General features: G+C 47.3%; 1 protein-coding gene across 1 annotated transcript in view; it reads left to right on the top strand.

Moving 5' to 3' along the window:
- Positions 1 to 24,081, top strand: part of LOC126252444 (serine/threonine-protein phosphatase 6 regulatory ankyrin repeat subunit B-like) — a 95,758-nt gene that overhangs the window by 24,453 nt on the left and 47,224 nt on the right. Inside the window, exon 2 of the mRNA XM_049953337.1 lies at positions 19,277 to 20,487. Coding sequence (XP_049809294.1) covers positions 19,277 to 20,487 — 1,211 coding nt within the window. The remainder of the gene's footprint in view (positions 1 to 19,276; positions 20,488 to 24,081) is intronic.

The raw sequence follows: 24,081 nt of genomic DNA, 5'->3' as shown, positions 1-24,081 counted from the left end.
GTCCTCCTCACGCCCTTCTCGGCGGGAGGAGGTCGTTTTAGCAAGGTTAAGAATTGGACACTGCCGGTTCAGCCATCGCCATCTGCTGACGGCTGCGCCGGCGCCGTTCTGCCCATGTGGGCACTTGCTGACAGTTCGTCACATTTTAATGTCCTGTCCCGATCTTAAAACACTGCGCCTCGATCTTAACCTGCCTACTACTTTAGATGCCATTTTAGCGGATGACCCACGAGCAGCTGCTCGTGTTCTTCGTTTTATCAATTTGACAAACCTCGCTAAGGACATTTGATGATGTTTTTTAATCCTATGCCTGTCAGTCTGTCTTTTATTGTGTTTTCCCTTTTAGTTGTTGTTGTCAACTTGTGCCTCGCGGTGCATTCTTAGAGTAGTCAGGGCGCTAATGACCATTGAAGTTGTGCGCCCGAAAACCACAAAAAAAAAAAAAAAAAAAAAGGGCGGATGTTTCGCAGATGAAACGTCAACATGTATCAGGTCGCTCTGCGGCCGAGTCTTTTAAAAAGAAAGGTACCGTCTCTGGTTCTGGTTCTCCTGCCCTTTCCCCCTTGGCCACTCCCTGGGAGGAAGGACAGGCCCGCCGGCTTGGGGCGAAGTACTTCCCCGCTATTTAGTCTGTTCTCGGACTGATGGGGGGACGTTCGCCACCTCCAAGCCCATGTTCTTTGTCCAGCACATCGAGGACATCTTCGGGGAAATCGAGGCTCTCAGTAAAATGCGTTCAGGGTCCGTTTTTATAAAGACCGCCTCCGCCACACAGTCGGCGGCGCTCCAGGCGTGCGACCGACTAGGGGACATCCCAGTGTCTATTGTCCAGCATCTGGCACTGAATAGGACGCAGGGGGTTCTTTTTCATCGGGACCTCCTGCTGCAATCTGATGAGGAGCTCATGGCCAACCTGGAGCGCGGAGGCGTGCATTTCGTCCGGCGAGTTCAACGCGGCCCCAAAGACCGTCGCATCGACACCGGAGCCTTTATCCTCGCCTTCGAGGGGGACGTTCTCCCGGAGAAGGTAAAGGTGATGTGCTACCAGTGCGACGTGCGACCTTACGTCCCGCCTCCTATGCGCTGCTTTCGGTGTTTGCGCTTTGGGCACATGTCGTCACGGTGTGAGGCTGAGCCCCTTTGTGGTGATTGCGGATGTCCTCTTCGTGAGGAACATACATGCACCCCACCACCTCGGTGCATCAATTGTCCTGGCATCCACTCGCCTAGATCTTTAGACTGCCCCGCATATCAGAAGGAGAAGAAGATTCAAGAATTAAAAACTTTGGATTGTCTCTCTTATTCTGAGGCCAGGAAAAAGTATGACCGCCTCCATCCCGTGATGTTGACAACTTCATTTGCCTCAGTCGTGTCCTTCCACAGTATCCTCACCCCTCTCCTGTCTCCCCTCCACCTCCTCACCCCATCTGGGGTCTATGCCTCTGCCTCCAAATCCCTCCCTTCCAAATCCTCCTCCCTCGGCCCCTGCCCCCTCTGCCCCGGGGGCCACCCTTCCTCCTCCTACCCCTCCGCCGCCTGAGAAGCGATCCTCTTCTCAGGCGTCCATCGGGGAAACGTTCCGGACCCCAGCTTCTGAGGTCCGGCGTTCCAACACGGACCCCGCGCGAGGACCTTCTTTGGGTCCAGCCCACCATCCCCGTGGCTCATCGGACTTCCAAGAAGGCCTCCAAGAAGAAATCTTTATCCCCCTCTCCACCCTGGCGCGTTTCGTGTGATGCTCCATGCGTGAGTCGCTGCTCCCGGCCGTCCTCAGTTTCGCCGGGACGCTCTGCTGCCAGGCGCTCAGCTGGCCTCTTGTCGGGGAATAATGCTGCCCCTCCTACGCAACCTGGGAAAGCGGCCTCAGCTGGCGACGACTCGATGGAACAGGATCCGCCTCCCGCCTCCCGCTGGTTGTAGCGTTGTTCCCTCGACACCTGGCCCTCCGCGGCCGTCGAGGTGACCAGCTCTTCACCCGTTTCGTTCCCCCTCTTTTCTGACTAGCGATGGCTTTGTTACATTGGAACATAAGAGGTATTCGATCTAATCTGGAGGAATTAAAACTGCTCCTCCGCCTGCACTGTCCGCTCGTCCTTGGTCTCCAGGAAACCAAGTTGCGCCCAACTGACCGTATTGCCTTTACCCACTATACCTCGGAGCGGTCTGACCTCCCACCTGTGGACGGTATTCCAGCTCATGGTGGGGTCATGTTGCTCGTTCGGGACGATGTCTATTACCATCCCCTCCCATTGACTACCCCACTCCAGGCAATAGCTGTCCGTGTTACTCTTTCTGCCTTTACTTTTTCTGTTTGTACCGTCTATACTCCATCGTCAACTGCAGTTAGTCGGGCTGACATGATGCACCTGATTGTTCAATTCCTCCGCCGTTTTTATTGTTTGGCGACTTCAATGCCCATCATCCCCTTTGGGGCTCTCCTGCATCCTGTCAGAGAGGCTCCCTCTTGGCGGATGTCTTCAACCATCTCAATCGTGTCTGCCTCAATACTGGCGCTCCGACTTTCCTCTCTGACTCTACTCATACCTACTCCCACTTGGACCTTTCATTGTGTTCTACCACTCTTGCCCGTCGGTTCGAGTGGTATGTCCTTTCTGACACCTATTGGAACGACCACTTCCCCTGTGTCGTTCGTCTCCTGCACCACACTCCATCCCCACGTCCTTCGAGCTGGAACATACCGAAAGCTGACTGGGGACTTTACTCCTCCCTGGCGACATTTCCGGACCACGATTTTCTCAGTTGTGACAGTCAGGTCGAATACCTCACGGCTGTTATCATCAATGCTGCCGAACGTTCCATTCCTCGTACTGCCTCCTCTTCACGTCGCGTTTCCGTCCCCTGGTGGACTGAGGCTTGTCGAGACGCTATCCGTGCTCGACGACGTGCTTTACGCACAGTTTACCGCCATCCTACGTTGGCGAATTGTATTGGATGCAAACGACTCCGAGCGCAATGCCGTAGAGTCATCAAAGACAGCAAAAAAGCTTGTTGGGCCTCTTTCACCAGCTCCTTTAACAGTTTTACTCCTTCTTCTGTCGTTTGGGATGGCCTGCGCCGGCTGTCGGGCATTAAGGCCCACTCCTCGGTACCTGGCCTGACTTCAGGTGATGAGGTCCTTGTTGATCCTGTGGATATGTCCAACGCCTTCGGCCGCTTTTTCGCGGAGGTTTCAAGCTCCGCCCATTACCACCCTGCCTTCCTTTCCAGGAAAGAGGCAGAAGAGGCTCGGCGACCTTCCTTCCACTCGCTGAATCTGGAAAATTATAATGCCTCCTTTACTGTTCGGGAACTCGAACGTGCACCTGCACTGTGCCGGTCCTCTGCTCTGGGGCCAGATGCCATTCATGTTCAGATGCTGGCACACCTTTCTCCGGCAGGCAAAAGCTTCCTTCTTCGTACCTACAATCGCGTCTGAACCGAAGGTCAGCTCCCATGCGTTGGCGTGACGCCGTCGTTGTTCCTATACCCAAACCTGGGAAGGATCGACACCTTCCTTCTAGTTACCGCCACATTTCTGTTACAAGCTGTGTCTGTAAGGTGATGGAGCGCATGGTTAATGCTCGGTTAGTTTGGATTCGTGAATCTCGACGGCTACTTACCAGTGTTCAATGAGGCTTTCGTCGCCGCCGCTCCGCTGTTGACCACCTTGTGACCTTGTCGACATTCATCATGAACAACTTTCTGCGAAAGCGCCAAACGGTCGCCGTGTTCTTCGATTTGGAGAAGGCTTATGATACCTGTTGGAGAGGAGGTATTCTCCTGCCACTTTTTATTGATTCCTTTTTAACAGATCGACAGTTTAGGGTACGTGTGGGTTCCGTATTGTCCAACGTCTTCCTCCAGGAGAACGGAGTGCCTCAGGGCTCCGTCTTGAGCGTAGCCCTTTTTGCCGTAGCGATCAATCCAATTATGGATTGCATTCCACCTAATGTTTTAGGCTCTCTTTTTTTTCGATGACTTCGCGTTGTCTAGACAGCCTATACTCATGGAGTGTGTCAAATGGCTTCCGGTTCTCTGAAGAGAAGACGGTTTGCATCAACTTTTGGCGATATAAAGCGTTCCTTCCACCATCCTTATATCTCGGTCCCGTTGTTCTCCCATTCGTGGAAACAACTAAGTTTCTAGGACTCACACTGGACAGGAAACTTTGCTGGTCTCCGCACGTCTCTTATTTGGCTGCCCATTGTACACGTTCCCTTAATGTCCTCAGAGTTCTTAGTGGTTCATCTTGGGGAGCGGATCGCACTGTCCTGCTTTGCTTGTATCGGTCCATAGTCCGATCAAAGCTGGATTATAGGAGCCTTGTCTACTTGTCTGCTCGGCCATCCCTCTTACGCCGTCTCAACTCCATCCACCATAGGGGGTTACGTCTTGCGACCGGAGATTTCTACACTAGTCCCGTCGAGAGTCTTTATGCTGAAGCTGCCGAATTCCATTGACCTACCGGCGCGACGTACTGCTTTGTCGGTATGCCTGCCGGCTGTTGTCAATGCCCGACCACCCCTCTTACCAGTCCTTCTTCGCCGATTCTCTCGACCGTCAGTATGGTTTGTATGTGTCTGCCCTGCTGCCCCCTGGAGTCCGCTTTCGTCGCCTGCTTCGACAATTGGATTTTTCCCTCCCTACCACCTTCAGAGAGGGTGAGAGCCCGACACCACCTTGGCTCCAGGCTCCGGTTCATGTTTATCTCGACCTAAGCTCGCTCCCGAAGGAGGGTACTCCGGCTGCAGTGTATTGCTCACGGTTTGTCGAACTTCGTGCGCGACTTGCCAGTCACACCTTTATTTACACTGATGGCTCCAAAACTGACGATGGTGTCGGCTGTGCCTTTGTCGCCAGGGCTATCACCTTTAAATACCGGCTCCTCGACCAGTGTTCCATCTTTACGGCCGAGCTTTTTGCTCTCCATCAGGGCGTTCAGTATGCCCGCCGCCACTGCCATTCATCGTATGTACTCTGCACTGATTCACTCAGTGCTCTTCAGAGCCTTGGAGCTCCATATCCGGTCCATCCCTTGGTGCAACGGATCCAGCTGTCCCTCCATTATTTCGCTGAGGTTGGCTCCTGTCAGCTTTCTGTGGGTTCCCAGCCATTCAGGAGTGCCTGGGAATGAGGCTGCTGATGCTGCAGCCAAGGCTGCAGTCCTCCTGCCTCGGCCAGCCTCCCATTGTGTCCCGTCATCTGACGTTAGTGGGGTTGTTTGTAAGAGGCTTGTGTCCTTGTGGTGGGATACTTGGTCCTCACTTCAAGGAAACAAGCTCTGGGAAGTAAAACCGTTCCCAACTGCTTGGACAACCTCCTCCCGACCATCTCGGCGAGAAGAGGTCCTTCTGACTAGGTTGCGGATTGGGCATTGCCGGTTTAGCCACCACTACCTGCTCTCTGGTGACCCAGCCCCGCAGTGCCCTTGTGGTCATGCATTAACAGTGCTCCATGTTTTATTGTCGTGTCCCCGTTTTAGTCAATCTCGTGTTGTCCTGTCTCTGCCATCTACTTTACAGGATATTTTAGCGGATGACGCTCGAGCAGCTGCTCTTGTTCATTTCATTACTTTGCCTGGATTGTCCAAAGACATCTCTTTCACCTATTTTATCTGCATCTTTGTAAGAGCTTTCTGGTGTCTCCCGCCCCTCCCCCTCTTGGGTTTTACTAGATTCTATGTGCTCTAACAATTGTGACTGGGCGCTAATGACCTCAGTAGTTGACCGCCCTTAAACCCAAAAAAAAAGTCCGCATCTGCCCCTGGAAATGTCTTAAAATTTAAAACCTGGTTCCTAAATCTGTCTTACCATTATATAATTTATCTGAAACCTGTCAGTATCTCCAGGCTTCTTCCATGTATACAGCCTTTTTTTATGATTCTTGAACCAAGCTATGATTAAGTTATGCTCTGTGCAAAATTCTATAAGGCGGCTTCCTCTTTCATCTCTTAGCCCCATTCCGTATTCACCTGCTACGTTTCCTTCACTCCCTTTTCCTACTACCGAATTCCAGTCACCCATGACTTTTAAAATTTCGTCACCTCTCACTATCTGAATAATTTCTTTTATTTCATCATACATTTCTTCAATTTCTTCGTCATCTGCAGAGCTAGTTGGCATATAAGCTTGTACTACTGTAGTAGGCGTGGGCTTCGTATCTATCTTGGCCACAATAATGCATTCACTATGCTGTTTGTAGTAGCTTACCCGCATTCCTATTTTCCTATTCATTATTAAACCTACTCCTGCATTACCCCTATTTTATTTTGTGTTTATAACCCTGTAGTCACCTGACCAGAAGTCTTGTTCCTCCTGCCACCGAACTTCACTAATTTCCACTATATCTGACTTTAACCTATCCATTTCCCTTTTTCATTTTTCTAACCTACCTACCCGTTAAGGGATCTGACATTCCACACTCCGATCCGTAGAACGCCAGTTTTCTTTCTCCTGATAACGACATCCTCTTGAGTTGTCCCCACACGGAGATCCGAATTGGCCCCCCTTGCGGGTTCGGGGGTAAGAATAGGCACGCGGTATTCATGCCTGTCGTAAGAGGCGACTAAAAGGAGTCTCAACTGTTTCGGCCTTTAATGTGGTGGTCCCTTGAGGGGCTTGACCACTCTATTTCCAAATTTTTCCGTTAGTGCGTACCATTTGGGGAAGGACACCTTACGTGGTGCATCTTAAATCCATCTTGCCCTAAGATGTGGCACACCTGATATTTTCATGGAGTTGGACTTACATCGAGCTTCCGGCGACATCCGCTGCAGTGTGTTCCGGATAGCATCCCTCCCCTCCATTATACACTTCCATCTTTGCCCTCGTGAAGTACATGGATATTTCGACGCCCAACATCCAGCACGGTAGCCAGTCCGTTGTGGTGGGGTCGTCATGTACCCTCTTGGTGGTAGGCCCCTGACTACACAGGGATCGCACTGCTGATGCCTGAGCTGCTACCTCCCCATGTATGCCGAGGAGTAGATGCCTATCCCTTTGGGGCATCGGGACTCTCGGCAAAGGCCATCCTGCCAGGGGGTCTTTGCTGCGGATGGGTGGCGCCCGTGGGGAGAGCCCCTGGTCGGAGTGGGTGGCATCAGGGCGGATGACCCGCAATGAAGCGTGGTACATCATCTCTTGCTGGTGGGCCTCCACCAGCAGTCTCTAAGCGATCGAGGTCTAACCTCGATGGACAGAAATTTGATCAGAGATCATTTTCCTCCCTGGCCACTCCATGGGAGGAACGTTTGTCCAAAGAAGGCAGTGGAGATTATTCACCCCAGTACCTCGTGTGTACGCGAGTAGATGGGGAATCATTTATTTCGACCAAGCCCCAGTTTTTTGTGGAGCATTTAGAGGACAAGTTCGGGGAGGTGGAGGGCTTGTCCAAAATGCACTCTGGATCAGTTCTCATCAAAACAGCATCCTCTGCCCGGTCATGGAGGTTGCTCACTTGCGACAGGTTGGGGGATGTTCCCGTTACCATCACTCCACATAAGAGTTTAAACATGGGCCAGGGTATTATTTTGCACAGGGATCTTCTTCTGCAGTCCGACGATGAACTACGTGCCAATCTAGAACGACGAGGTGTTCACTTCGTCTGGCGCGTCCATCGGGGTCCGAGGGATAATCAGGTAGCCACCGGTGCCTTCATCTTGGCCTTCGAAGGTGACGTTTTACCCGAAAAGGTCAAGGTGATGGTTTACCGCTGTGATGTGAAGCCATATATCCCTCTTCGAATGCGGTGTTTTAAATGCTGGAAGTTCGGGCACATGTCATCTCGTTATACTTCTGGCATCACATGTCGAGATTGTGGAAGTCCTTCGCATCCCAATACTCCATGTGCTCCGCCTCCCATCTGTGTTAACTGCGGAGAACACCATTCCCCCTGCTCGCCGGACTGTAGGATATTCCAGAAGGAACGAAAGTTAATTGGATATAAGACCCAGGACCGCCTGACCTACACCAAGGCTAAACGGAAGTATGAGCGCCTCCATCCTGTGGCAATGACGTCGACCTACGCCACTGCTGCAACAACGGTTCTCCCATCGTCACTTACCGTGGGCTCTAAGATCTGTCAGAATCCTGCGGCCCCCTTGGTTGTGGGGGGCACTTCACTCCCTGTTGCTCCTGCTCCATCTTCTTCAGGAGCAACACCCCCCCCCCCCCCCCAACCATCGGGGACATAAATTCCCACTTCCCAGCCGGAGAAGAGTAAGACTTCTTCGGCTACTCTCGCCAGGAAGGGGTCCCTTGGGGACCTACCTTCGCAAGTTCCGACCAGTGGAAAAGCGGACACCCGCAAGTGGCTGAAACTACCACCAGTCCCTTGTCGTAGGGCCTCACGGTCGTCGTCCGTCCCTGAGACTGACCCAGTGAAGCCCTCCAAGCCTGAACCAGCGAATGCATAGCGAGAGAAACAGAAGAAGAAGAAGAAGAAGAAGAAGAAGAAGAAGAAGAAGAAGAAAGTCCCCAAGGCTAACGACATTGCGGTGGCACCCATCCCACCGCTTCCTACAAGCACTGTGTCTGAGGACGAGGTGGAGATTCTGGCGTCCACTGAGGACCTCGATCTCGCCGGTCCCTCAGACGCCATGGAAAGCACTAGCACAGGTCCTCATTCGGAGGCAGCAGGTGACCCAGTGGCGTAATCTGCCTTCCCAGCCCCGTCACGCCTTTCTCAGACATGGACAATACAATCCTCCAGTGGAACTGCAGCGATTTCTTCCACCATCTAGCTGAGCTCCGCCAACTTATCAGCCTTCACCCTTTCTTCTGCATTGCACTTCAGGAAACTTGGTTTCCATCAATGCGAACCCCCGCCCTCCATGGCTATCGGGGTTATTATAAGAACCGGTCAGCTTATGAAAGGGTGTTTGGTGGCGTCTGCATATATGTCCTTAACACTCTTCACAGCGAGTCTGTCCCTCTACATACAGCTTTAGAGGCTGTTACTGTCTGCAGTCTTTACCTTCCACCAGATGGTGATGTCGTGCAGCATGTCCTGGCTGTGCTTATAGCCCAATTGCCGCCACCTTTCTTGTTACTGGGCGACTTTAACGCCCATAACCCTCTGTGGGGTGGGTCAGTGGCAACAGGTCGAGGCGCCACCGTTGAGCATTTATTGGCGCAGCTCGATCTCTCAATTTTCAATGATCGTGCCTCCATATTCAGTGTGGCGCATGGCACATACTCCGCCGTTGACCTATCGATCTGTAGCCGTAGCCCCTTACCGTCTGTCCAATAGTGTGTGCATGACGACCTGTGTGGTAGTGACCATTTTCCAATCTTTCTGTCACTGCCACGGCGTCACTCTTCTGGGCGCCCCAGCAGATGGGCTATGAATAAGGCTGACTGGTTCTCCTCCATTGCCGCTATTGAGCCTCTCTAGTGAGGACACTGATGTGGTGGTTCACTCAGTCATCACCAGCATCGTTACTGCCGCAGAATCTGCCATTCCCAGTTCTTCTGGGTCCCCTCGGCGGCGGACTGTGCCTTGGTGGTCGCCAGAGATCGCTAAGGCGATTAAAGATCACCGGCGGGCGCTACAGCGTCACAAGCGACATCCCTGCATTGAACACCTCATCACCTTCAAACGGCTGCGTGCGCGGGCCCGCCACCTTATCCGCCAAAGTAAGCAGGCGTGCTGGGAGCGGTATGTGTCCACCATTGGCCTCCATGTCTCTCCATCGCAGGTCTGGGCGAAGATCCGACGCCTCTATGGCTATCGGGCCCCTGTCAGCGTCCCTGCCCTCTCACTGAAAGGAGCAGTTTGTACAGACTCCGACGAAATTGCCAACAGCTTGGCAGAGCATTTTGCTCTTAGTTCCGCTTCTTCCAATTACCCACTGGCCTTCCGCTCCATTAAAGAGCGGATGGAACGTCGGAGCCTTTCTTTTCGCACCCACTATTCTGAATCCTACAATGCTCCATTCAGTGAGTGGGAATTTCACAGCGCTCTTGCCGCTTGCCCTGATACCGCTCCTGGGCCAGATCGCATTCACTGTCAGATGCTGAAACACCTTTCTGTGGACTGCAGGCGACGCCTCCTCGGCCTATACAACCGTCTCTGGGTTGAGGGTGAGTTTCCGTCGCAATGGCGGGAAGGCATTGTCATCCCCGTTTTGAAATCGGGCAAGAGCCCTTTGGAGGTGGACAGCTACCGCCCCATTAGAATCACCTACGTTCTTTGCAAGCTTCTCGAACGGATGGTGAGCCGGCGCTTGAATTGGGTACTGGAGTCTTGGGGCCTTCTGGCTCCGTCTCAGAGTGGATTCCGCAAAGGCCGCTCCGCCACCAACAATCTCGTGAGTCTGGAGTCGGCCATCCGTACTGGCTTTGCCCGCCGTCAGCACCTGGTCGCTGTCTTTTTCGACATGCAGAAGGCGTACGATACGACATGGCGTCGTCACATACTTTCTACGCTTCATGGATGGGGTCTTCGGGGCCCTCTGCCGCTCTTTATCCGAAATATTCTGTCGTATCGTACCTACCGCGTGCAAGTCGCGGCCTCTCATAGTTCCTCCCGAGTCCAGGAGATCGGGGTACCAAAGGGATCTGTCCTCAGTGTCTGCCTGTTTTTAATCGCAATAAACGGGCTCGCTGCAGCGGTGGGAAATTCTGTCTCCGCTTACCTATATGCTGACGACTTCTGCCTTTACTACAGCTCTACTGGCATTGCAGCTGTTGAACGTCAGCTACAGGGCGCTATCCGCAAGGCGCAGTCTTGTGCTGTAGCGCATGGTTTTCAGTTTTCGGCTGCCAAGACCCGCGTTATGCATTTCTGCCGGCGCCGAACGGTCTATCTTGAGCCGCGGCTTTATCTTGCCGACGAACTCCTTGCTGTGGTGGAGACCCACAGGTTTTTGGGTGTACTTTTTGATGCCCGGCTGACTTGGCTGCCTCATATTCGGCAGCTTAAACAGGCGTGTTGGCGGCATCTAAATGCTCTGAGATGCTTGAGCCACATCCTCTTGGGCGCCAACCGATCTACCCTGTTACGGCTCTACCAGGCCTTAATCCAGTCCCGTCTGGATAATGGGAGCCTGGATTATGGCTCAGCATCCCCATCTGCGTTGCAGGTGCTGGACCCAATCCTCCACAGCGGGATACGCCCTGCCACTGGTGCTTTCCGTACCAGCCCTGTGGACAGCATACTAGTGGAGGCAGGTGTCCCTCCACTGCGGTTACGGCGCCAACTTTTGCTGGCCGCTTATGCTGCCCATGTTTTCAGCTTGCCCGGGCATCCTAACTATCGGCTACTATTCCCCGAGTCGCACGTCCATCTTCCAGAACGTCGACCCAGGGCTGGCAGTACGATCGCGGTCCGCGTCCGACAGCTTCTCTCCGGGCTTGGGGCCTTACTTCTTCCGCCTCATTTCAGGGCACCTCTGCGTACACCCCCATGGTGTGTGCCTCGCCCTCGCCTTCAGCTGGAATTGGCACAGGGCCCGAAGGACTCAGTCCCTCCGGAGGCCTTCCGCCACCGCTTTCTTTCCCTCCTTGCAATGTATCAGGGCTCTGGCATTGCGTACACTGACTGCTCGATGGTTACTGGTCGTGCTGGTTATGCGCTTGCTATAGGGGACCATTCCGAGCAACGTTCATTGCCGGCTGGCTGCAGCGTTTACACTGCTGAGCTGGTCGCCATCTTTCGTGCCCTAGAGTATATCCGCTCCTGCTCAGGTGAGTCCTTCGTGATCTGTAGCGATTCCCTGAGCGGTTTACGAGCTCTCGACCAGTGTTTCCCTCGTTCTCGTCTGGTGATGGCTATCCAGGAGTCCCTGCATATTCTTGCCCGTTGCGGCCGCTCTGTGGTCTTTGTGTGGACCCCCAGTCATGACGGTATCCCGGGCAATGAATATGTTGACCGCCTGGCGAAAGAGGCCATCAGTAAACCATCTATGGACATTGGCCTCCCAGAGACTGATTTGCGAGCAGTCCTCCGCCGAAAAGTTTTTGCGCTTTGGGACGCTGAATGGCGCGATCGGATCACGCCCAATAAACTCCGTGCCATTGAGACGACGACTGTGTGGCGGTCATCCATGCGAGCCAACCGCAGGGACTCAGTCGTCCTTTGTCGGCTCCGCATTGGCCACTCTTGGTTGACACACAGTTACTTACTGCGTCAGGAGGACCCTCCTCTGTGTGGCTGGGGGGCGGCTTTGACAGTGACCCACATTTTGTTGGCCTGCCCCCTTTTAGCTGTGGTCAGGCAGATATTTGCGCTGCCTGATACGCTCCCTGCCCTTTTAACTGATGACCCTGCTATGGCTGGCTTAGTTTCACGTTTTATTCGGGCGGGGGTTTTTATCATTTAATTTGAGTGTTTGTTTTATTTTATTGTTTTGTGTTGATTCTGGCCTTCGGCGGTTGGCTTTTCCTTTTTTATTCTATGGTCGGCGAACCACCGCCACACTCCGTGTGATTTTAATTTGTTATGCCTGTTCTTTGTCTGAGTTTTTCTTGTCCTGTGTTGTCTGTTGTCTCTATTATCCGTTTTTTTTACTCTGTGTGGTAGTTTTTAAGTTTTGGAACAAGGGAACAATGACCGTTGCAGTCTGGTCCCTTTAATCCCACAAACCAACCAATCCGAATGGGGGATTATTTTACCTCCGGAATATTTTACCCAAGAGGACGCCATCGTCATTTAATCATACAGTAAAGCTGCATGCCCTCGGGAAAAATTACGGCCGTAGTTTCCCCTTGCTTTCAGCCGTTCGCAGTACCAGCACAGCAAGGCCGTTTTGGTTATTGTTAAAAGGCCAGATCAGTCAATCGTCCAGACTGTTGCCCTTGCAACTACTGAAAAGGCTGCTGCCCCTCTTCAGGAACCACACGTTTGTCTGGCCTCTCAACAGATACCACTCCGTTGTGGTTGCACCTACGGTACGGCCATCTGTATCGCTGAGGCACGCAAGCCTCCCCACCAACGGCAAGGTCCATGGTTCATGGGGGGGGGGGGGGGCGGCATACTATGGTAAGGAAATATATTTCATTGCTTCAGTTTTCCCTACAATTACTTCATTCCCATGTCTTTATATTTGTTGGCAAATTTTTCATACATTTTTTGAACAAAGGGTAGCGAGGGGGTGGAGGAGGGAAGAGTGAAAGAAAGGGGGGGGGGGAGCGGGGGAGATAAATAGATCGGTGATATGAATTATGTTATTGTGACTAAGTTTGCGTTGGCGCCGTTTAGTTGGGCTTTTGCCATCTTTGTCGGCTACACCAACAGACATATGGTGTGGATTCACGTCTCATGACATATGAGCACACCGTAAGAGCCCCTACGAGTTCTCAATTCATCCTATCGAGTCTGTGTTAATTTTCCCATGTATGAAGTGTGCTAGAACCTTATTTCTGCATTGGGTCTTGTTTATGTAATACGTTTGTTCGTTCGTGTCCGTAATTTTATCTCAATTTACTTTACACGTGCATTCAGCAATGTGGCGCCATCTGCCGGAAAAAATCAAATCTTCCTGAATATCATTAACTGTACGCTAGATGGATGCCACCACCGTTTTTACGCTTTGGAATTATGATTAACTTTTGCTTTTCCATAATATGATAAATAATTTAAATTTTTTTAAGTTTTTTAAAAATTGTTCCTTTTTTACTTGTACAATCGCGTATTGGCGTATATAACTCTACTATGTGGTTGACAAAATATTGTGAATGTATCCATTTTTGTAAATTTTTCAGTATCTTGTCAATATATTTTACCGCACTTCGTATGTCATTTCTTCTTCTTCTCATTTTTATTTTAGCTATATTTTTTTTGCATAGAGAGCGGGTATGCTTTGCAGCGCCCCCTTATGGATTCTCGTTGTCATAGTCAATTCTCTCTGTATCACTTTGTTTGACTTCTGCTTAAGACAGTGTTAGTACTCACGGAACATATACGTTGAGAGGTAAATTTGTATGTGAATTTTAAATGGTTTAATCCGTCTATATACATTTAATTGGTTTTACGTTGCTTCATGTAAATTTATTCATTTGGTCACTGTTATTAATTATTTTTATTTTTATTATTGTATTTGTAGCACCGATAACGGCTGTCAATCAGTTGAAATCGATTTGCAAAAGTAAATAAAGAATACATGATTTTGCAAGTGGTTGCTGCTTATTTGGTAATTTTCCCAAATATCTCTGCAGTACCATCTTTCATATAAATGATCATACCCTAACATCCGCGCTCTTGAAGGGTAGGAATAACATTGGTTCGTAAAAGACTTACTGCGTTCACCAGTAACAGATGAACTGCTTTCTTCCCTCTGCTTTATTGTACTTCAAAAGAACCTCTCTCGCCGAATTTGTAGTCAGTTCCTGTAGACGCTTAGCGGACATCGGGCCAGTGTTGTTTTTTATACCCCTGACTGTTCGAATTTCTGCAGAGCAAATGGCGCAAAATCCCCGTTGTCGCTAAAGAGCTAAAAGAGCAGCGAGCGATCCTCCCTGGAGACAGTCGTGTTGGGTGTCTGGGATGCAGTCTGAGGGACAGCCGTGTGGCACGCGTCTGTTGGTGCGCATGTTCTGGTGCTTAAAGCGCCGTCCGTTGGTAAACTTATCGTAATTTTTTTCTCTCATGTTTCCCCAATAATATTTCCCCAATAAAAGTTTAGTTTATTAAGTTGGCGAGTGACGATGACCTCTATCTCCAGGGTCGTGTTCAGTTTACTTCTGTTTAAAGCCAGGAGGACGAATCACAAACTTTATTTGAATCTCTTGAAACAGTAATAGCGGACGTAACATAACTTGACATCGTCGTGAATTGTTTATTCACAAGCCCTGTTATTCAGCAAGCTCAGTCTAATTCGGTGAACAAATACTATTTGTTTTTAATTAGAATTAGCTTCAAGCAATCAGAATTGAAAACAAATTTTTCCACACCTTATATTCGTCGTAGTTGAGTTTTCACGTCAGATTACACGATGAATGTCAGAGGTTGCTGTAATTTAGTCGGTGAAATTCTTCAAATAAATGAAAGTCAGCCGATCGGTCTGTGTGTGCTGCGATCGGAAGTTAACCTTTTCATGAAAATTGTTTAACCACTGTTGAATTGAGACTGACTTCAAAATTATAGTAAGTGCATGTCAGTATTTTTAAACCAGTCAGCCTCAGTTGTAAAATCGCAACACTTCAGTAATTGCACACATTAAAATCCATTAATAACGAAGCTGAACCAGAGATTACTTTTGATTCTGTTTTATTCGTATATCGTACGAAACGAAACTTTCACGAATAACACTTTTCAACAAGAAACATAACTGTACCCGAGATTCTGTCTGAGAGAACAGAACAGATGTCACTACGGTCTACATGTACTTATACTGCTGAAAACAAAACTTTGATTATGTAACACCTACTTGTTACTCTGAAGCCTTTAGCTTCCGTGAAAAATCCAAATTATTTTTGTATACTACTAAACTTATCAATTTCAAACAAAAATTGACATAACTCATCTAAATAACACAAATAAAAATTATTTCAATTACTATAATACGAAAGAGTGGCTTCACAGTGCTGCTCTTTGTACAGCCTTCTCAAGTTAAAACTTTAATTATGGACACACTGTATATTACAATAGTATAAAATCACTGACTTGAGCGGCGAGCATCAGCTAATGTTGTTTTCAGCAATAGAGATAAACAAAGGATTCACTGTGATTTGAGACTTTCTCGGCGTATTCCATTCGTGAAATCTTCTCGGGTGATCAGCCGAGTAAAGGCGTCGTCTTCTCGCAACGTTTCGAAGGGTTTCGTACCCATCATCTTCGCTTGAAGATGATGGGTACGAAACCCTTCGAAACGTTGCGAGAAGACGACGCCTTTACTCGGCTGATCACCCGAGAAGATTTCACGAAAGGATTCACTGATAGAGAGCTTAACAGAGACTAATGTAAGCTACAAAACATTCCGTTCTTTAACCAGTCCAGCACTGGTACTCTGCTTGGGAGAGATGCATCAATGAATCCTTTCGTCCGAGGTAGAGAGACAGTGAGATAGTACCGAAATCGCAGCTGAGGTAATTTATTACCACGTGGCTGGTGCAACCGCTGATCGGGTGAGGCCCAACGTAGCCGTGCAAGCCGAACAGGGCCAGTGACGTCCTTATGTGACGTTACAACGTTCTCCTCAAAGCAGTTAAGAGGCCAACTGAGAGTCGTTGCAAAGCACCATGTGCCTAGAGCAAAGCGTTTGAACATCGGGATTGTAGGTATGAAAGCAGGCTAACCATATAGCTCCCTCCCTCCCTCCCTCCCTCCCTCCCTCCCTCCTGAAACGAAAGTGAAAGATACTTAAAACGCATAAAATATAAAAGCAGGGATTTCTTGTGTATAACATGTTTACTATGAAATTCCAAAAGAATCCTTAATTGGTAAGTACAGCTGTAAAACTGCCGTAGGCTACTGTATACGGCCCTAAGTAAGCTTAGGCTACGGTAGTTTTCCTAGTAGCTTTGTTCACTCAAGTTCGTTAACATGTTAAATATACATTAGACGTGTCGCATGCCTATCGGGCGTTACCTCATTTCGATCGCTTTGCCTGCTTATATGATTAGTGTCTTAACAGAAATCCCTTCGAATAGGAAGCGGTGAACCTCCTGGAAACAGTAACAATGTACAAAGCGCCACGCGCGTAACTCGTGGAAAATGTTTGTTTTACATAAGTCTCTTCCTATCTGTCACTTATAACTAAAAGATTCGTAGCAAAATTAAAATGGTCGTTTTTTAAATCAGGTTTTATTCGAAAAATGCTAATTTTTTAGCGTGAAATAGTAATATAGCAGTAAAAAATATACGCGATTTCCTCACAACCATGAAAAAATAAAAGGAACTAAGGACGTACACATATCAAACAGCGCCTCAACACTTCGTCGAGCTTATACAAAACATGTTTCTATTATTCTTAAACAGCGTTTGCACTTAATAATAACAGGAAACTAATGCGTTTGATCATGATGGAGAACATTCTATTGAGTAAAAAGTAACAACAGTAATTATACAAATATTTTGTCTCTGTGCATCTAAACTGTACTTGCACGAAAAGTAATTGCTGTGGTTGTATAAAAGCGCAAAGGTAATGCTAGCAGCTATTTTTTTCACTTAAAAAATACAATTCATTTTTTGTAAACATATAAATTACACAATGGAGTAACACTGAAGGGTGTGTGGTTCTAGTTATGTGCGAAAATAACGAACTAAGAAACAAGATAAAGGGAAGTCGTGAGCTGACTGATCCTCTCACATACTCATTGAGGTTTCTTCCCTACCAATGCTAGCAACACCACGGGTAAGGTTACTATTTACTTCCTCATTTATGTAGTGTACCCAATTACCGAATCATAGTTTGCTAGAGTGCAAACTGTTGGTAAGTACTGGCAGATACGTTTACAGCAAGGCACTTCAACAAACCTTTACTTAAATTCGAAACATTTTCTCTCATAATATCTATGTCCTTGTTCTCAGTATCAGGTCTCCTTTGTCTTAGTTCTCAATATCAGGTCTCCCATTTCGACACAAGCAATGTGTGAAAGATAGCTGACTTAACAAATATTTTCCAGCCGTTGGTGACTGTTTCTCGAGTTTATTATTGTCAGTGAGATGACGTCAGTCATTTGAAGCTCTTTTTGGGGACAAGCAACCCCCCTTCTATAGCGGTTTCTTCAGCTTTCCTTCTGTTTTTAGTTTCCCCACTTTTTTGAGTTTAGCTCCCACTGTTGCTGGTTTCCAGTTTGGTTTTTTACCTTTTCCTAAGTCACAGATAGGCGCTAATGACCGTAGCAGTTTTGCGCCCTAAAACCATGTTGTTGCTGTTGTGGTCTTCAGTCCTGAGAGTTGTTTGATGCAGCTCTCCATGCTACTCTATCCTGTGCAAGCTTCATCATCTCCCAGTACCTACTGCAACCTACATTCTTCTGAATCTGCTTAGTGTATTCATCTCTTGGCCTCCCTCTACGATTTTTACCCTCCACGCTGCCCTCCAATACTAAATTGGTGATCCCTTGATGCCTCGGAACATGTCCTACCAACCGATCCCTTCTTCTGGTCAAGTTGTGCCACAAACTTCTCTTCTCCCCAATCCTATTCAATACTTCATTAGTTATGTGATCTACCCATCTAATCTTCAGAATTCTTCTGTAGCACCACATTTCTACCTAAAACCGTAACATAACAAAAAAAAAACCGATGATTACAGTATAGGTCTGTCGAAACCGGTCATACGCTAAAATGGTTTTTTAGCGATCTTGGCTTCGGGAGTTTTCTCCCGTTACCATGCACAGCCGATAGCCCCCGACTGACGACGCCAGGAATGTATTACCGGTTAGATAAATTGCGCGATGAGCCCTTTGGAGATGGTCCTACCGAATCACTACTGGGCCTTACTCCTATGAGTCTGGTAATCAGGGAAGTACGGTAAATTGATCCTGGTATTCTTAGAACCACGCCCGTACAGTGCAAGCTGTGTATGTTGGTTGCATTGTGCTGCTGGTAGACGCCTTCTTGCCGACGAAAATCGAACTGCATGTGGGCGTGGACGTGGTCCCAAATGACAGCTGCATAGGTGTTGATCCATTGTGACTTCCATAATGACGAGATCATCCAGAAATGCTGTGACAACAGACTACTATGCTCCCTCCTCCTGCCGGGACCCTTGAGATTATTGTTGCTGGGTGTACACGCCTAGGGCCATCTGTCTGGTGGAACATAAAACGTGATTGATGTGAAAAGACCTCCTGTCGCCACTCAGTGGACACGCAGTTACACTACTGAAATGCAATTACAAGCCTTCGTCGCCAATGATCAGCAGTCAGTATGGGTGCATGAGCCAGGCGCCTAATACTGTGACCCGTACGCAGCAACGTTCATTGGAAGGTTATTCGTGGACATATGTTTCATCTAGGTAGACAGTTTTTCAACTTTTGCACGTTACTTTGTCCGCACACACCACCGTTGCCGTCAGTCATACCTCTCGTTTATGGTCCGTGGTACACCGCCGTTGCCTAGTCGCCAGTTTTGGATAATCAAATTTGCTAGGCACGGTATACTTCAACCACGGCAGCCGGCCAACTGTTAAAGAACTTACGCGTTTCGGAAATGTTTCCGCACTTGAATCGGAGGCCAAAGATCATGCTTTCTTGGACGTCAGATGAATATTTCCCCATTATACGACGACTGTTCTGTTTTTCGCGTCTAACGTCCACTGCTAGTGCTACCACCGGCAGTCTGAGAGTGGTTATTGCACGCTCAGAATAACATAAGTTTTTTATTTCAGGTTTGGAGAGTGGGATGATACTGATTCGGATACTCTCTCAGCTCCTGAGACACTAATGATTCCTGGTGAATACGAGCAGCGTGGAACGGATGAGGATTCAACGTGCAGAGTAAAACTTGTAGCTACTGGTGGTAAAATCGAGGAAACCTCCTCCAGCGACATTCTCGATGGACATCTAATGCCCAAGACCGCGGTTTTGCCGTATTTGTCGGAAATCAGTCGTCTGCCTAATTGTGAGTACCAAGCTCTTCGCCTCGCAGCAGCAGCAGACATCTTGGAGGCAGTCTCATTACTCTTGGAATTTGGCGTTGACGTAAACGCAGTTGACGACAATGGAAACACAGCCCTCCACATCGCTGCTTTCGCCGGTTGTGTGGAGTCAATCAAACTCGTTGAAGCAGGAGCGTCCCTGACGGCCCAAAACAGCAAGGGGCATTCCGTGTTCCACTGGGCAGTTCGCAGCCGGAACACCGCCGCCCTGTCACTGCTGAAAGACCTGGGTGCGGACGTGAATTCCGCTGATAGGAAGGGCCACACACCACTGCACACGGCGCTGGCCTCCGGATTCCAAGAAGGATTTGACGCGCTTATGGACCTCGGGGCGAACCCCTTCGTCTCTACGCCAGACGGTGTCTCTCTCCTGCACACTGCAGCAGGGAAGGGTAACACGAGCGCAGTTCGCGCGCTGTTGCAAGCGGGCGTCGGCGTGGACGCTCGCAACGCCATGCATGGAACGGCCCTGCACGAAGCGGCGTCCGGCGGTCACGTGAGGTGTGCGGAAATACTTCTGGACGCCGGAATACACACTGAATGCCGCGATGACCTCGGCCGCACGCCTTTGCACCTAGCAGCCAGCTACCGACACGTGGGGGTGATAGTACTTCTGTTGCAGCGGGGAGCAGACGTTGATAGCGCCAGTGTAGATTTGGACACAGCCCTCCACATGGCAGCTCTAGCCGGCGACAGAAAAACTGTAGAGATTCTGATCGGTGCTGGCGCGGATGTGAACGCCAGAAACGCGGAAGGGTCCACCCCTCTGCACGTGGCCATTGCAGAGCGGCACGACGAAGTGGCGGAGTATATTCTGTCTTTGCGGCGGTCTGACTTGGACGTGGCAGACGGCGGGGGCCTCACCCCTCTACACCTAACTGCCGTGAATGGGGTCGCTTCTTCTGCAGCTGCCCTTGTGGCAGCGGCGACTCTGTCGTTCAGTATGTTGCCGTGGGAAACAGCAGTGAATGAAGCAGGAGACCGGAGCGACATTGTATTAGGATGGTTGAACCGCCTACGAGGAGGCATAAATGGATCTGCAACATCCACTGAATCTGACTGTTACGCAATTTCCTTTTAGAGCTCAACAGCACTGTCATTGTATAGTACAAAAGAAAGCCGCATGTTACACATTATCTATTAATAATAAAATTTTCTATTAATATTAACTAGATTCAGTTATTAATAAATGTAATAAGACTAACTTCATACTGACATTCTAAAACAGCGATTATCCTTAATAACGTCAATCGTCATGAGCCAGCTGTAGCAACGTTATGAACAAGTAGAGTATATGTGATCACATTCATGAATGACACACACAAATGGGTAAAAAAAATGCAAGTACTAGAACAGGTTTAATGATTAACTGCTTATAGCACATTAATTTCATGAATAGCTTCTCCTGGAAAAAATACAAAATGGATTATTAAGCTGAAAGAAGAAACGCATATTATGCTGAAAAGTAGTGAACGTCGAATTAACAGGTAATGAAACGTGTACTCAATATGTATGTACCCTAGCTGTCCTTTCCAAAACATTGTCATTATACCATGCGCTATAAGACATACTGTCAAAACGAACTGCAACAAACACTTAAATAACTACACAGCATTTCTTAACTAACAGTAAATATATAAACTTCATCATTATTCTCATCTGCAAAGAAAAACTTCATTATTCATATTAGCATATTCTTCATATAACTATTCATCATCATTCATTATCATCTGCAAAAAAGACACTTCATTATTCATTATTCATTATTCATATTACCATTTACTCATACAACTATTCATAGTATAGAGTTTCTTATTTCTAGCATATTTCATCACTAAAACTAAGATGTGTAGTTCTGTCTGACAGCCTGCATCAATCACCTCGTATTCTGAAAGAAAAATAATTAGTTAAGACTGCTATCATACGATGTGTATGGTATATTCTTGTTAATGCTTGTTAATTCTGATTTATTTTCTCTTCATGACGAGGTATTGCATTTTATTTCGTTCATTCCGAAGGTGAAATTCCCATTTCATAGTAATCCACTGTGGTTTGTTTAATTTATTTCTTTTACACGTTATTGCTTTCTGAAAATGATGAATAAACATTAATATCTTGCATTTAAATCATATACCCATTAAATAAAAAAACTTGTTTCTAGTGATATAATTAAGCATACAGCATAGCATGACAGAAAACGTATTAGATCAAAAACATACAGTTTTAAAGTGCAAAAAATGTACACACAGTATCATAATGTAGTGGCAAAAAAAAATGTAAAATAGTCACGATGTTGAGATATCATAAGGCAAAATGTCAGTTAACTGGTGTTTGTTATATCTTAAAGATTTCGTAGTGCATACTAACAAAACAGGAAAACAATCATACATACACGAAAAATGGAAAATGTGCACGGTCTGATATTTAACGATAAGAAAAGCGACCTGCTAACTTTACCATGCCGGGCACTTGCCAAGAAAAAATATGATAGTCATCAGTAAGTAGTCATATAAATATAATTGCATAAGAGGTCATATAAAAATCAGGAAATGGCGTTACAGTGTGATAAATCATAAAGTATGTTCATTCAATAAAGGGTTTAATATTGGAGACATGGTGATTGCCTTTGCTTTTTCTGGTTCTCAAAGTTTCGACGTGTATTACATTGGGGTGAGGAATGCTGCGAATTCTGTATGGACCAGCATATAAAAGCTCAAATTTACTGCATATACTCTTTCCTCTGTTGGATAAATGTGTGCGTACTAATATCTTCTGTCCAATGTGAAAGTCACGGCGTGAACAAACTTGTTTTTGCTGTCTTTTCCGGCGCTCTGCGGCACGTTTGATTTTGTTTAGCGCAATGTCAATTATTTCATGGTGTCGCAGTCGACGAGATGTAGGGAAGGATACTAATTCTTTAATTTTGTAAGGTGGTTCAACATTTTTCAGTATAACAGTCGGAGATAGCATAGTAGATTCATTTGGTATCGAGTTAATTACATCCTGAAATGACAGTATGTGTGCATCCCAATCAACATGTTTTTTATGGCAGTATATTCTACATAGTTTACCAATTTCTTTCATTAATCGTTCACAAGGGTTCGAAGAAGCGTGATACTTGGATATATAAATCGGAGAAATGTTTCTTGCTCGTAACAAACGTGTCCATACAGCAGATCGAAATTGTGGTCCATTGTCGGAAATTACTTTCAATACATGCCATACATGAAATAGAAAATGTTTTACAAATGCATTCGAAACAGATTTAGCAGTAGCTTTGCGTAATGGAGTGAAGGTAACAAATTTCGAAGTGAGCTCAACAGCGACAAAGATGTAATAAAAACCTCTATTAGATCTGGGAATCGGACCAAAAATGTCTACAGCGGCCATGTCTCAATTTAACAGGTACAATGGGAGGTAACGGAGGATTATGTGAAGTCGTGTCTGACTTAGCTTTCTGGCAGATTTTACATGACGCTAAAACTCGTCGAATACGTTTCTCCATGTTGGCAAAATAACAGTTCTGTCTCAGTATAAGAAAACATTATCTGGCTCCGTAATGAGCGTAACTTAAATGAGTATACCAGATTGATTTATTAACAAGTTCGTCAGGAATGCATAATAACCAATTGTTGCTGTCAGGATGAGAGCGGCGAAACAGAATGTCATTGCGTACAGTGTAATGGTTTCTGATGGTAACATTATTTCTATCTTGCCAAAGGTGTTTAATCTCTTTCCATACGTTGTCTTTACTCTGCTCTTGTGCTATGTCTTATAATGACGACGAAATGAAATTTTCAAATGCAACTTGTTGAATGTACATGACGCTGAAATTTGCTATGCAGAAGTTGGTTGCGATGTCTTGCTGATTGTTGCTGAGAGAACGGGATAGTGCGTCTGCTACAATATTTTGTGTGCCGGGAATTTGAACAATTGTAAAATTAAATTCCTGTAGATAAAGTTTCCATCTGCTTAATCTGTCGTGTGTAAATTTTGCTGAAAGTAAAAACTGTATCGCTCTATGACCTGTGTAAACGGTCGTATGTCTTCCATAAAGAACATGCCGAAATCTCGTAAATGCCCATACAACACATAATGTTTAAAGTTCCGTAACAGAATAATTGCGTTTAGCAGGTGACAGAATGCGACTCGCAAAGGCTATGTTTTTAATTACTGTAGTACCGTCGTCTTCAATTTCCTGAAAAAATGTGTACGCCTAAAGCGGAGTTATAACTGTCGGTGGCAATGGAAAAATTTCTAGTAAGATCTGGATGTGATAAAAGTGGTGCATTCAACAAAGCTTGTTTCAGATTGACAAATTCAGAATGTGCTTGGCTATCCCAGGACCAAATAGTGTTTTTACCCGTCAATTGACATAATCTAGGAGTGTCTAAAGCAGAGTAATGAATAAATTTACGAAAAAAGTTAATTAAACCAAAAAAGCTGCGTAGTTGTTTCTTCGTCGTAGGTACAGTAATGTCACGTAAAGCTTGAAATTTTTCCGGGTTAGGCGCAATGCCTTCTGCTGAAATTAC

Source organism: Schistocerca nitens, chromosome 4, assembly GCF_023898315.1.
Source record: "Schistocerca nitens isolate TAMUIC-IGC-003100 chromosome 4, iqSchNite1.1, whole genome shotgun sequence".
Classification (NCBI taxonomy): domain Eukaryota; kingdom Metazoa; phylum Arthropoda; class Insecta; order Orthoptera; family Acrididae; genus Schistocerca; species Schistocerca nitens.
The sequence above is the reverse complement of the archived record's forward strand: the minus strand, read 5'-3'. Positions and strand labels throughout refer to the sequence as shown.